At 35.9% G+C, this 14,706-nt stretch overlaps 1 protein-coding gene across 5 annotated transcripts in view; it reads right to left on the reverse strand.

The window, feature by feature from the left end:
- Nucleotides 1-14,706, reverse strand: part of si:dkey-237i9.1 (SEC14-like protein 1) — a 145,326-nt gene that overhangs the window by 26,428 nt on the left and 104,192 nt on the right. For 2 of the 5 annotated variants that reach the window (XM_051898102.1, XM_051898098.1), the window contains 7 exons: nt 8,002-8,072; nt 7,346-7,517; nt 6,925-7,059; nt 6,609-6,743; nt 6,132-6,383; nt 5,807-5,985; nt 792-818 (listed from right to left, as the gene is read on the reverse strand). In XM_051898102.1, the coding sequence (XP_051754062.1) occupies nt 792-818; nt 5,807-5,985; nt 6,132-6,383; nt 6,609-6,743; nt 6,925-7,059; nt 7,346-7,517; nt 8,002-8,072 (971 nt within the window). Of the gene's footprint in view, nt 1-791; nt 819-1,159; nt 1,191-5,806; nt 5,986-6,131; nt 6,384-6,608; nt 6,744-6,924; nt 7,060-7,345; nt 7,518-8,001; nt 8,073-14,706 lie in introns of those variants that run through there. The other 3 variants (XM_051898099.1, XM_051898100.1, XM_051898101.1) reach the window with 2 other exon arrangements.

The following is a 14,706-nucleotide window of genomic DNA, read 5'->3' on the forward strand; positions in this document are numbered from 1 at the left end:
ATTATTTTCCCCACTATATATATATATATATATATATATATATATATATAAAAATTATGACATTACCTGATTTATTCAGGATTATAAAAATCCTGACTGTTGACACAAAGTGAGGACAACAGATTTTTTTTTTTAATGGAAAATATAATTCAAAATTGACTTTTGTGTTGTCTGATATCTTACATATCTATGCCCTTCAATTTAAATGTATATTTTTAAATTTGCTGAATTTTTAAACACTTTGTTTGGCAGTTTTACATTGTGACCTCATGCTGAGGGGAGGTTAAATTGCATGTCTTTTCCAAGTGTAGAGCATGCATTTAAAATAATACTTCAGAAATTATTTAAAAATATAAGCAATGAATGTCCTGAGTATACAGATTTCCTTTAGATGTAACTTTAAGTATTTTTATTTAGATGCTTTTTTTTTCATTTTTAACATAAAGATGGCTTTTGTGTTTGTCCATTATCTGCAGCATCAGTGATGTACAAGAATTTTTTTACTATGATAATGAACAGTGCAGATAATTAGACTAAATACTGAACCTAAATAGCCAAGAACATGCTGAAGTTTCACAAATAGTCTTCATGTAGGCTTTTATTATAACCTCTCATCAGCAGTGCTACGGCAGACTGCACACACCGAACAGAGAGTTAGAGGGTGAAACTCAAGCCAAGCGTGTTTGAGCAGACAGAATCAACAGAGCTTTGTTAGCATAATGATAATGCTAACAAACACTATCCGTTAGCACAGCACAGTTGCTAAGCTAACGGCAAACAAGTTCACTTACAAACTCTGCACATCGCAGCAAGCCGTTCTTTACAGGGAGAAACACATAGGAAGGTGGTCGTGTGCAGAAGGGAGAGAGAAAAAAAAAAAAAAAAAAAGAAGCAGCAGGCTTGGACACTGCTCATGACTATTTCACTCTATTTTTTTACCTTAATATGGCAAACATTTTTACCTTAATATGGCAATAATACTGGTAAAATACATAGACATAACCAAAACAGAAAAAAGCCTGTTTAAAGGGATAGTTCACCCAAAAATGAAAATTCGATGTTTATCTGCTTACCTCCAGGGCATCCAAGATGTAGATGACTTTGTTTCTTCAGTAGAACACAAATGATGATTTTTAACTCCAACCGTTGCAGTCTGTCAGTCGTATAATGCATGTCAATGGGAACACCATCTATAAGAGTCAAAAAAACATGCACAGACAAATTCAAATTAAACCCTGCGGCTTGTGACAACTCATTGATGTCCTAAGACACGAAGCGATCGGTTCGTGTGAGAAACCAAACAGTATTTATGTCATTTTTTTTACCTCTAATACACCACTATGTAACTGCCTTGAGCGCACGTACGGCATCAGGTGCGTGAGGTGTGTACGCGATCTGGCGTAGTTTAAAAGATTAGTCCACTTTTAAATAAAATTTTCCTGATAATTTACTCACCCCCATGTCATTCAAGATGTTCGTGTCTTTCTTTCTTTGGTCGAAAAGAAATTAAGGTTTTTGATGAAAACATTTCAGGATTATTTTCTTTATAGTGGACTTCAATGGTCTCTCCAAATGGCTGAAGGTCAAAATTACAGTTTCAGTGCAGCTCCAAAGGGCTTTAAACAATACCAGACGAGGAATAAAGGTCTTATCTAGCTAAACGATCTGTCATTTTCTAAAAAAAAAATACAACTGTATATGCTTTATAAACACAAATGATGGCCTTGCACGTGCTTCCGCTTTCCGTATTCTTCAAAAAGCTTACGCTGTATGTCCTACGCCTTCCCTATTCTACTACGAAAAAAATGGAACTGGCGCAGCATTCGTTCCGTAACTTGAATAAGGAAGGCCTAGGACATGCAGCGTAAGCTTTTTGAAGAATACGGAAAGCGGAAGCACGTGCAAGGCCATCATTTGTGTTTATAAAGCATATACAGTTGTATTTTTTTTTTTAGAAAATAACCGATCGTTTCGCTAGATAAGACCGTTATTCCTTGTCTGATATCGTTTAAAGCCCTTTGAAGCTGCACTGAAGCTGTAATTTTGACCTTCAACCATTTGGAGAGACCATTGAAGTCCATTATTTGGAGAATAATCCTGGAATGTTTTCCTCAAAAACCTTAATTTCTTTTCGACCGAAGAAAGACATGAACATCTTGGATGACATGGGGGCGAGTAAATTATCAGGGAAATTTTATTTGAAAGTGGACTAATCCTTTAAACTACGCCAGAGCGGGTACACACCTCACGCACCGGATGCTGTGTGTGCGCTCAAGGCAGTTGGACATAGTGGTGTATTAGAGGTAAAAAATGATATAAATACTGTTCGGTTTCTTGCACAAACTGATCGTTTCTTGTCTTAGGACATCGTGTCGTCATGAGCCGCAGGGTTTAATTTGGATTTGTCTGTGCATGTTTTTTTTTTTACTCTCATAGATGGTGTTCCCATTGACATGCATTATATGACTGACAGACTGCAACGGATGGAGTTAAAAATCATCATTTGTGTTCTACTGAAGAAACAAAGTCACCTACATCTTGAATGCTCGGGGGGTAAGCAGATAAACATCAAATTTTCATTTTTGGGTGAACTATCCCTTTAAATAAAGAGGCTGATATTTTGACCATATCCACAAAAAGGTAACATTAACATTATTTGAATTCAAATAAAATTTAAAAATGGCTGACTAGGCAGTTATGAAATGATTAGGGACTAGGGATAAACGATATGATATATCGGCCACCATATCGGTAATGGCCGATATACGTTCAATGTTATTGTTATCGGCCCGATAAAAAAATTTGGCCGATATATTGAAGCCGATAAATAATGGATTATTTCCTTCAGCTGAGACACTTAAGATGCGCACTGTTTGACATTATGGTTTTGAACAGCTTGAAATGTGATTGGAAATATTTTGAAAAGGAAAATACAGTTAAGTGCAACATGTGCAGCGCAAGTCTGTCATAAGCTACATCAAATTATAATGAGAACAACTGTAAAAGTATGTTGTGAATTATTTGTACGCCTGTGTTTTAGAGTTTTGTTACGGGATAAGCACATCCACAATAGTTACACCTTCATGACTAGCAATAAGGTTCGATTGTGCAATTTTAAGTTGTAATATTATGTTTATTGTGTGTGTGTGTGTGTGTGTGTGTGTATGTGTGTATATATATATATATATATATATATATATATATATATATATATATATACACACACACACACACAGGTGCTGGTCATATAATTAGAATATCATCAAAAAGTTCATTTTTTTATTATAAATTATTTTAAAAAAATGAAACTTTCATATATTCTAGATTCCCTACATGTAAAGTAAAACATTTCAAAAGTTTTTTTTTTAAATTTTGATGATTAGAGCGTACAGCTCATGAAAGTCCAAAATCCAGTATTTCAAAATATTAGAATATTTCCTAAGATCAATCAAAAAATGGATTTGCTAAACAGAAAAGTTCAAGTTCTTTAAAGTATGTTCTTTTGTGCACTCAATACTTGATCGGCAGGACATATTACAGCAAATGACTTGCTCCTAGCACAAATTACAGCATCAGTGAAGTGTGGCATGGAAGTGATCAGCCTGTGGCACTGCTGAGGCACTATTGAGCCTTCAGATCATCTGTATATTGTTGGATGGACTGTTTCTCATCTTTCTCTTGAAAATATCCCATAGATTCAGGTCAGGCATATTGGCTGGCCAATAAAGCACAGTAATATCATGGTCAGCAAACCACTTGGAAGTGGTTTTTGCACTGTGGGCAGGTGCTAAAGTCCTGCTGGAAAAGGAAATCAGCATCTCCATAAAGCTTGTCAGCAGATGGAAGCATAAAGTGCTCCAAAATCTCCTGGAAGATGGCTGCATTGACTTTGCACTTGATAAAACACAATGGACCAACACCAGCAGACGTCACGGCCCCCCCAAATCATTATTGACTTCAGAAACTTCACACTAGACTTCAAGCAGCTTGGATTCTGTGCCTCTCCAGTCTTCCTTCATACTCTGGGACCATGATTTCAACATGAAATGCAAAATTTTCTTTTATCTGAAAAGAGGACTTTCGACCACTGTTCACTGTCCAGTTCTTTTTCTCCTTAGCCCAGGTAAGATGCTTCTGACATTGTTTCTGTTTCAGAAGTGGCTTGGTAGTCCTTTTCCTGAAGATGTCTGAGTGTGGTGACTCTTGATGCGCTGACTCCGGCTTCATTCTACTCATTGTGAAGCTCTCCCAAGTGTTTGAATCGGCTTTACTTGACAGTATTCTCAAGCTTGCGGTCATCCCTGTTGCTTGTGCACCTTTGCCTACCCAATTTCTTCCTTCCAGTCAACTTTGCATTTAATATGCTTTGATACATCACTCTGTAAACAGCCACCCCATTCAGTAATGACCTTCTGTGACTTACTCTCTTTGTGGAGGGTGTCAATGATTGTCTCCTGGACCATTGCCAAGTCAGCAGTCTTCCCCATTAGTGTGGTTTCAAAGAACAAAAGATACCCGGAATTTATACTGTAGGGATGGTCATTTAATGAAACTCAAATGTAAATATTCTAATATTTTGAGATACTGGATTTTGGACTTTCATTAGCTGTACGCTCTAATCAACAAATTAAAAAAAAAAAACCTTTTGAAATGTTTTACTTTACATGTAGGGAATCTAGAATATATGAAAGTTTCATTTTTTAAAATAATTTACAATAAAAAAATGAACTTTTTTACGATATTCTAATTATATGACCAGCACCTGTATATATATATTTATCTGATTCATCTGATTTATCCCATTTAGGATGCGTTTGGTTAAGTTAATTAACACGGTAATAAAGCACTTCAGTTTACCGGTGATGATCATTAGCTTCAGCGCATGCAGCTCAAACAGCAATGCACAACATACATAACTATGCTTTGGACTGTCATATTACATAATATTATAATGAGTACACTATTGTAATAAAACATTGTGAATTCTTTGGGTTTAGTTGCCGTGTTTCAGCGCGTTGTTAAGGGAAGAGTGCATCCACAAAAGGAGTTACACATTCTGACTAGCATGTAACTTGGTTCAAGTTCACTTGTGCATTTGCGTCATTTTGTGCAGATGTAAGTTGTAATATTATGTTTATGTTGTATAAATATCTGATTAATCTCATAGAGGATGCATTTGTTGAGTTCCCTTACAAAAATTAACCATGGTTTTACAACAAATTAATAAAAAAAAAAAAAAATAAAAAAAAAAAAATAAAACATGGTAACCACAAATTAACCATGGTTTTTCCACACAAACCATAGTTTAACCATGGTATTTGTAGTTAAATTGTGGTTATACAAATGGTAATCAATCCTCCAAAAAAACATGGTTACTACATTTTTACTATAATAAAACCATGGTAATAATTTAAGGGTTAACTTTTAAGGGCTAACAAAGTTTACCGGGTGTTCATTCAGCAATGCTGTTTTTTGAAACTGTAATATTAATTTAAGATGTTTATTTTTCAAAAACATTGATGTAATGACAATAATATCAAGCACTTTTATTTTTCTAATATTATTTTCTGTATATGTTTGATTTAGATCGATGTGCTTGGGACATGGATTTTAATGGTGAGACTTTTGTTTTTTTATTATCGGGTTCTCAAAAATTATATAAAAATTTGGATTTATATTTATCGGCCAACATATCGGTTATTGGCTTTCAAATAGAAAGAATTACTGTATCGGCCAACATTTTAATATTGGTGCATCCCTAATTACAACAGATACCACACAATTCAAAGCTCTTCAGAAAGTTTACCTGAAGTCTTCTGAGCCAAGAACCTCAGTGTAGTACATGACTTTACACTTGTGAGAGGACACCTGCAGAGTAGCCAGAACATCATCCACCCTAGGTAGGTTTGTGGTGGCGCATGCTGGCATAGAGTGGAACTTCCATTGCAAAATATAGAAACCTGGCCATCGAGTCACATGCGAACCCTAAAGGGTGTGTACACATGTTGGCAGAGAGGATGAAACGGGAAGAAAAAAAACAACTGCCTTTAATTACAATCACCCAACACCTTAGACAGAACGCATAACAATGAAATTGTTTGTAATAATTTTACATTTTTAAAAGGTCATACCTGCACACTTTCTCCCTCTTTGCAAGTGAGTGGTGACTCCACCATACTGTAGTCCTGTCCCAGCAGCCAGGATTTATCTATAAGCTGCACATTGTTGCCTGCAGGAGAGGTGATGCCATGGGTAGCCAGCGGATCTTTTCTTGGCGGCTGTGGAGCTCGTTTAGAGTGGTAGATATTGAAGATCACATCACCTTTACACACATCAAAGTCCCAAGTGATGACTGAGGAGGCATCGATGATCTCAATCAGTAGCTTAAGGATGAGATATAAAAAAGGAAATTGTGTTCTTTAATAAATGTATAGCTTTACTGCTGTCCAGTAGGTGGCACTCAATGTTCAATGTTATGTAATGATCAATGTTATGTTTTTTCAGACTGAAATCCAGTTTTGTAAAAAAATCTTAGATGAATAATGATCATATTTTGCAAATGCACCAAACACAACCCAAATCATATATTGTTTCTAATGAAGTCAGACCTCATGTGGCGCTCCTTTAAAGATGCTGGCACTCTGGTAAATAGTCTCTGTCCACAGCCTGATTTCATCATTCTCCAGTTCCTCTGCAGTTCTGTACAGGGACTTAGGCACCAAGCCACCCTCTGGGACTTCACACTGCACATATTTCACAGTGCCACTTCTTAAATTCAATAAGGTACTAAAACCATACTAAGATGAGACAACATACATAATATCCCAGTTTGAATACATGCATACAGATCTTAGTGAGAGCAAATAGAACTGAGTAGATACCATTCACTCGCAAAGCATAAGGGAAAAAAAAAAAAAAACATACCATACACTCTCCTCCAAGGAAGTCAGGGATGATTTCTTTATCAATGTAGTCCACAAGACCACCAGGGCCCTGGTAGTCATTTCCCGCATAGATCAGAAACTTCTTTCGTGTATTCTCATCAATAAAAGGGCTTACCTGTAAACACAGATGGGGAGGAGGAAAGCACAGTTAATAAATACATAATATGCTTCCTTTGGGTTAACTCAGGCTACGAACAGAATGTAAACTGGGTGACTTGTTTACTTTCTAAATGAAAGGCTATTACTTCAAGCAATTATTTCCATATTAGGACCGTGTATATGGGGGGGGGGTGTTGATAAGGCAACAAATGAACAAATAATGTTAAAAGACCAATTCCCATCTCTAATTTTGAGGAGAGAAGAACAATGTAAAAGCAAAAGCAAACAGCGGTGTCCCTCACCAGTGTCCACAAGACAGGAAAAACTCTGGGAGCTCTGAGGATAAGCAAACGGCCTAGAGTCTCAGGGTAATTGGCCTCCACTACCTCAATAATCCTCAGCAGAGCTTTGACTCCAGGGCGCCACAGATGCCTCATATTGAGCCCCTCAAGATCGACCAGACATGTCCAGCAACTACAGAATGAGAAAATGTGAATTACCACTTCGCCACTGAAAAATGTCACTTAGCTTTTCAGTTGTTAACTATTTTATCGAAAAAAAAAAATTGCAGGGCAGAGCTGACAATTTTTTGTGCGTTTATGTTTGAGTCTGTATGGGAGCGTGTGTCTGTCTGTACTGTATGTGTGTGCATGCAGAGAGAGAGAGAGTGATGAAGAAAGTGTGCTTTAAATAGATAAGAGGTAATTTGGTAGAAAAAGCATAGAAACAGTACGTAATTTTTATCCCATTGTTTGTCATTTGTTCACTTGGTCAGTGTATTTGTGGGTTTTTGTTCATATGCTATTGTAATGTAGGCTGTAAGGACCTTTGAAAAAACTGAAATAATTGAACATTTGTCAACACATCAGAATTATGCATTCAACAGCCCCATGGTATAATTATAAATTATTTTAATAGTACTTTATGGTTACAGAAAGAAAATCAGTCCTGTCAATACCTAATTGGCCGACCAAAGACTTTAGTGTTCTCCTCGCAGCGTCGCAGACCCTCTTCATTGATTGACAGCACCTAAACATTCACAAATGTTGTTAGGCTTTGTTTAGATCCATATGAATTGAATTAGTAGTGGACAAAGTATACAAATCAATTACTAAAAGTACAGATACCCTAATGAAATATTACTCCAGCATTAAGTACTGACATCATTGTGAATTATGACTTGACAAGTAGCCAGCACTAGTCAATAAGCCTATACAGACACTTAATATGCATTCATCTGAAAGTAAGAAAATGTTTTATTTTACTACTAAACTTGTCATACACCGATAATAACAGTGAATAAATACACACATATACACACATATACACACACACACACACACATATATATATATATATATATATATATATACACACACACACATATATATATATATATATATATATATATACACACACACATATATATATATATATATATACACACACACATACATACATATATATATATACACACACACATATATATATATATATATATATATATATATATATACACACACATATATATACACACACACATATATATATATATATATATATATACATATATATATATATATATATATATATATATATATATATATATACACACATATATACATATATATACACATACATACATACACACACACACACACACACACAAGGGGTGGGAGGATGCATCGCGATTCTCTCTCCAACGATTCTGGATCGATTCTGAGAATTTCAGAATTGATTCTGTGCTTAGTTTTTATTCAGATGCGCGATGACGTTGAGTGTGCTTTAGAAACACCCAGAATCTGCTTGCTTCTAATTCCTCACACACATACACCACTTGCACTTTCCGTAAAATAATCTTTCATAAAGTTCGGAAAGGTTGAAGCGAATTACAATGACATTCGCGGGCTTCACTGCACAGGATGCGCTTTGAGAGACGCGCGCTTTGTTTGATGTTGCTTGTGCGCGGTCTCGCCCGTAGGTATTTTCCTTACAAATGCTCTACGAAGGCATCATTTATGTCGCTTGGAATGCAGTGGACTTATATATTTAAAATATGAAACTCACTTACAGAAGGCTGCTTTCAATTTCAAATGCTGACGCTTTGTTTGTGAAGAGTGCGCGACTCCATGTACAGTGGGTACGGAAAGTATTCAGACCCCCTTAAATTTTTCACTCTTTGTTATATTGCAGCCATTTGCTAAAATCATTTAAGTTTTTTCATCATCAATCATTTTTTTTCCTCATTAATGTACACACAGCACCCCATATTGACAGAAAAACACAGAATTGTTGACATTTTTGCAGATTTATTAAAAAAGAAAAACTGAAATATCACATGGTCCTAAGTATTCAGACCCTTTGCTGTGACACTCATATATTTAACTCAGGTGCTGTCCATTTCTTCTGATCATCCTTGAGATGGTTCTACACCTTCATTTGAGTCCAGCTGTGTTTGATTATACTGATTGGACTTGATTAGGAAAGCCACACACCTGTCTATATAAGACCTTACAGCTCACAGTGCATATCAGAGCAAATGAGAATCATGAGGTCAAAGGAACTGCCTGAAGAGCTCAGAGACAGAATTGTGGCAAGGCACAGATCTGGCCAAGGTTACAAAAAAATTTCTGCTGCACTTAAGGTTCCTAAGAGCACAGTGGCCTCCATAGTCCTTAAATGGAAGACGTTTGGGACGACCAGAACCCTTCCTAGAGCTGGCCGTCCGGCCAAACTGAGCTATCGGGGGAGAAGAGCCTTGGTGAGAGAGGTAAAGAAGAACCCAAAGATCACTGTGGCTGAGCTCCAGAGATGCAGTCGGGAGATGGGAGAAAGTTGTAGAAAGTCAACCATCACTGCAGCCCTCAATCAGTCGGGGCTTTATGGCAGAGTGGCCCGACGGAAGCCTCTCCTCAGTGCAAGACACATGAAAGCCCGCATGGAGGACTCCAAGATGGTGAGAAATAAGATTCTCTGGTCTGATGAGACCAAGATAGAACTTTTTGCCCTTAATTCTAAGCGGTATGTGTGGAGAAAACCAGGCACTGCTCATCACCTGCCCAATACAGTCCCAACAGTGAAGCATGGTGGTGGCAGCATCATGCTGTGGGGGTGTTTTTCAGCTGCAGGGACAGGACGACTGGTTGCAATCGAGGGAAAGACGAATGCGGCCAAGTACAGGGATATCCTGGACGAAAACCTTCTCCAGAGTGCTCAGGACCTCAGACTGGGCCGAAGGTTTACCTTCCAACAAGACAATGACCCTAAGCACACAGCTAAAATAACGAAGGAGTGGCTTCACAACAACTCCGTGACTGTTCTTGAATGGCCCAGCCAGAGCCCTGACTTAAACCCAATTGAGCATCTCTGGAGAGACCTAAAAATGGCTGTCCACCAACGTTTACCATCCAACCTGACAGAACTGGAGAGGATCTGCAAGGAGGAATGGCAGAGGATCCCCAAATCCAGGTGTGAAAAACTTGTTGCATCTTTCCCAAAAAGACTCATGGCTGTATTAAATCAAAAGGGTGCTTCTACTAAATACTGAGCAAAGGGTCTGAATACTTAGGACCATGTGATATTTCAGTTTTTCTGTCAATATGGGGTGCTGTGTGTACATTAATGAGGAAAAAAATGAACTTAAATGATTTTAGCAAATGGCTGCAATATAACAAAGAGTGAAAAATTTAAGGGGGTCTGAATACTTTCCGTACCCACTGTAAGTGGTTGCATCTCAAAATGGTTTTATGACGCAAAATTGATGTAGCCTAAACACAGCCAGTTTTGTCTTAAGGGATTAAATGGACAGGACATACCGCATTACTTATTATATTTCAAAAGAAATCCGTGCTTGAATGCAACTTATTAGATCTCCCGCTGTCTATGATGCAATCGAACAACAGTAAACATGAGAAAGAAAATGTTCAGATAATCTTAAATACTGAAAGCACTCTTTGTTTATTGCTTGTAATGTTTCGTTGCTCCTCTTTATTATTTGCTACTTGCTTGTATGCTGTGAAGTTATATTAGTTATATTCTTAAGATACAATTGTTTAAATAATTTTTTTTTCAATTTGTAATTATTTTAAAACGTAGGCCCACTTATAATTACTTATGCAAGGATATGTAAATGTAAGGATTTTAAGGTTAAGTCGATAAACTAATTAATTAATAATAATAAAAAAAAGTGGATTAAGAATCGTTTTGAAATCGAATCGTGAGGTGACTAAAGATTCCCAGCCCTAATATATATATATATTTATGGAAGCCTACGGAAGTCCTGAACCGCATGGTGAAAAAAAAAAAAACTTATCTCGTTATTTCAAGATATTAAGTAGTTATAACGACATAATATCTCGTTATTTCAAGATATTAAGTCATTATTTCAACGCAAGTCATTATAACGACATAATATCTCATTATTTCAACATAAGTCATTATAACGACATAATCTCTCGTTATTTCAACATAAGTCGTTATAACGACATAATATCTTGTTATTTCAAGATAATAAGTCGTTATAACGACATATCTCGTTATTTCAAGATATTAAGTCGTTATTTCAACATAATAACTCTTTATTGTCTATCAAGTATGATAAAGGAGGAAAGCACATCAACATCTTCAGTGGCGCAGCGTTTGTATTGGATCGCAATTCAAGCTTTTACTGCGATCGCCTCGGTTTCGAATCCGCCTTTTGCCGAGCTCGCTCTTCTCTAGTTACACTTCACATATCAAAAAAGGCATTTATTTTCAATAAAAAGGAAAACAATGTTCTAAAATTGCAAATAACCTGCCTAACGAGTGTTTAATAACATTAAAAGTATTTATTGGGCAGTGTTAGCAGCATGTTCTCTTTCGATATTACCCACTAGAGGGCAGAATAAGACAGGGAATCAATTAAAGAACGCAATAGTTATGTTGGCCTACTGTTGTTACAAGTTGGTGCTGCAAAATCCCAGAGGGTTATCATTAGAATTTGCATTCATCCCAGGCTAACATTGAGGTTAAATTTATTAGCCCATAGTAAATAAAACAATTTACAGTGCAAATAGATGTATATCAGGGGTGTCAAACTTACGGCCCGGTGTCCAATCTGATTTGAACTATAATAAAACATAGAGATGCACTAGTCCAGGGGCCAAAAACGTTTTTATTCCGGGCTTGCAAACAAACTGCTTTGTAATAATTTCCCAAAATTTCATCTGTGTATTTACGAAGTATGTAAACAGGACTTTAACATGCTGAATACGGACACAAAGAGAACAGACCCGCCAGCAGAGGAAATACTCTACCATGCACAAGCTCACTGTTCGCGAAAAATAGGGAGAATAATATAAATATTACAGTGGGATTGATATGAATGTATCTCTGGAAGGAACTGTATTAATAAAACTTTTGATGGCTTTTCCTTTTATCTCCATATAAAGTAGTAGTATTAGCCTATATTTATCGAAAAGCGCTGCTGTGTGTATAGCGGTAACCATGGAAACGCTATATCACTGCTGTTCCATTTTCATTCAGTCCGTCTGCTGATTTTGTTTTAGCATAATTTCACAAAGCTAAAGTCAGACCAGACCTAGTTTTTGCTGTTAATCTTGAAATTATTCAGTAATTTAAATTAAAAACAACTGCTCATGCTCATGCATAACATTGTTGTTGGGATTATGATAAAAATGCCTCTAATATCTAAATGCCAGTGTTTGCCTCTAATATTAAAGAGCTATACATATTTGTTTAAGGCCAGATTGGCCTGTGAAAAAATAAACAACAAATAAATTTGCTTTAAAAAAATCTGCAACCAGTATCAGAATCAGACGATTTGCTTCTTATAAAAATTGAAATTGGCCATGAAAAATCAAAATAAAAAATGCTAATAAAAAATATTAAATAAAAAAAATCATTAAAAAAAAAAAAAAAAAAAAAAAAATAGTCTTTTTGCTGTAAAAAAAAAAAAAAAAACAGTTTTCTTACAAATTAATTTGTTGTTCATATGTTTAATATTAATTCAACTATCAGCGCACTAAGGTTATTATAAGAAGAAGCTAAATCGGCCAGCATATGGTTAATTTATTTCCAGTCCGGCCCTCAAACTAAAATGAGTTTGACACCCCTACTGTAGATGCTATTTACACTAAGTGAAAATACAGATACATCCTATTTATACTAAGTGACAATAGCAACATTTTCACGATATGCTATTTATACCAGATGAAAATAGCGATATATTGACACCATGTAAAAGTAGCCTATCAGTTCTTTGCAAGAAGTGTAAATAGTATTTAGATGCTGTAGGCTACATTGTATTGGCAGATATTATTTGTACCCCAGTATTTTTGTACAGGATGCAATAATATCATAGAGTGTGATTATATTGATTAAAATTATTAAATGGATGCTGCCTTATTGGGAGAATAAAACCCCTCCACTACTCAATGAACACTTTTAAAATTATTAAACTCTTGTTCACATTTTATTTCCACTTTTTGAACATGATTTTCATTTTATTGAAAATGTATATGATGAGAAAATAGGAGTGAGCTCTATTATTGGGTGAGCTCGGCAAAATGCTGATTCGACCCCGCAGCGATCACTGTAAAAGCCAAAATCTGAAACCCTACATGCTATTGTTGCGCCACTGAATACATTGAATTACATCTGTCCCTTTTTAAACTTGAGTGGCCCATCCAGACATTGGAGCTAAAGAGTGTTTGTCAACAAGGGACGCTATTTGCACTTATTGTAAATAGACACTCCGTTATAGCCTTCTGAAAAGTTAACAGATAAGCAAAACTATGACGCTGGCTGAAAGAGCAATACTGGCAATTAGCACAAAACTCTATAGCTAGCCTATGTAATTGGTAAATAAATTAATTATTAGGCCACGTATTAGAAGTATGGATTAGTAGAAAAGTATGAATTAGTAGAATATCCAGTGTTATGAAAAGTACATAGAATAAACGCCTATAGAGTATTTATGAGAATTTATGGGCTACACAAATTTAACCTCAATAAAGGTTAGCCTGGGATGAATGCAAATTCCAATGATAACCCTCTGGGATTTTGGAGCACCAACTTGTAACAGTAGGTCAACATAACTATTGCGTTCTTTAATTGATTCCCTGTCTTATTCTGCCCTCTAGTGGCTATTATCGAACGAGAACATGCTGCTAACGCTGCCCAATAAATACTTTTAATGTTATTAAACACTCGTTAGGCAGGTTATTTGCACTTTTAGAACATTGTTTTCATTTTAATTGAAAATAAATGCCTTTTTTGATATGTGACGTGAAAATAGAGAAGAGCGAACTCTGCAAAAGGCGGATTCGAAACCGCAGCGATCGCAGTAAAAGCTAGAATTGCGATCCGATACTTTAACGTTGCGCCACTGAAGACGTTGATAAGTGCCCCTCCTTTATCATACTTGATAGACAATAAAGAGTTACTATGTTGAAATAACGACTTAATATCTTGAAATAACGAGATATTATGTGTTTTAATGACTTATGTTGAAATAACGACTTATGTTGAAATAACGAGATATTGTCGTAATAACGACTTATGTTGAAATAACAAGATATTATGTCGTTATAACGACTTATTATGTTGAAATAACGACTTAATATCTTGAAATAACGAGATATTAAGTCGTTATTTCAACATA

The sequence above is a fragment of the Ctenopharyngodon idella genome, chromosome 6 (assembly GCF_019924925.1).
Source record: "Ctenopharyngodon idella isolate HZGC_01 chromosome 6, HZGC01, whole genome shotgun sequence".
Taxonomy (NCBI): domain Eukaryota; kingdom Metazoa; phylum Chordata; class Actinopteri; order Cypriniformes; family Xenocyprididae; genus Ctenopharyngodon; species Ctenopharyngodon idella.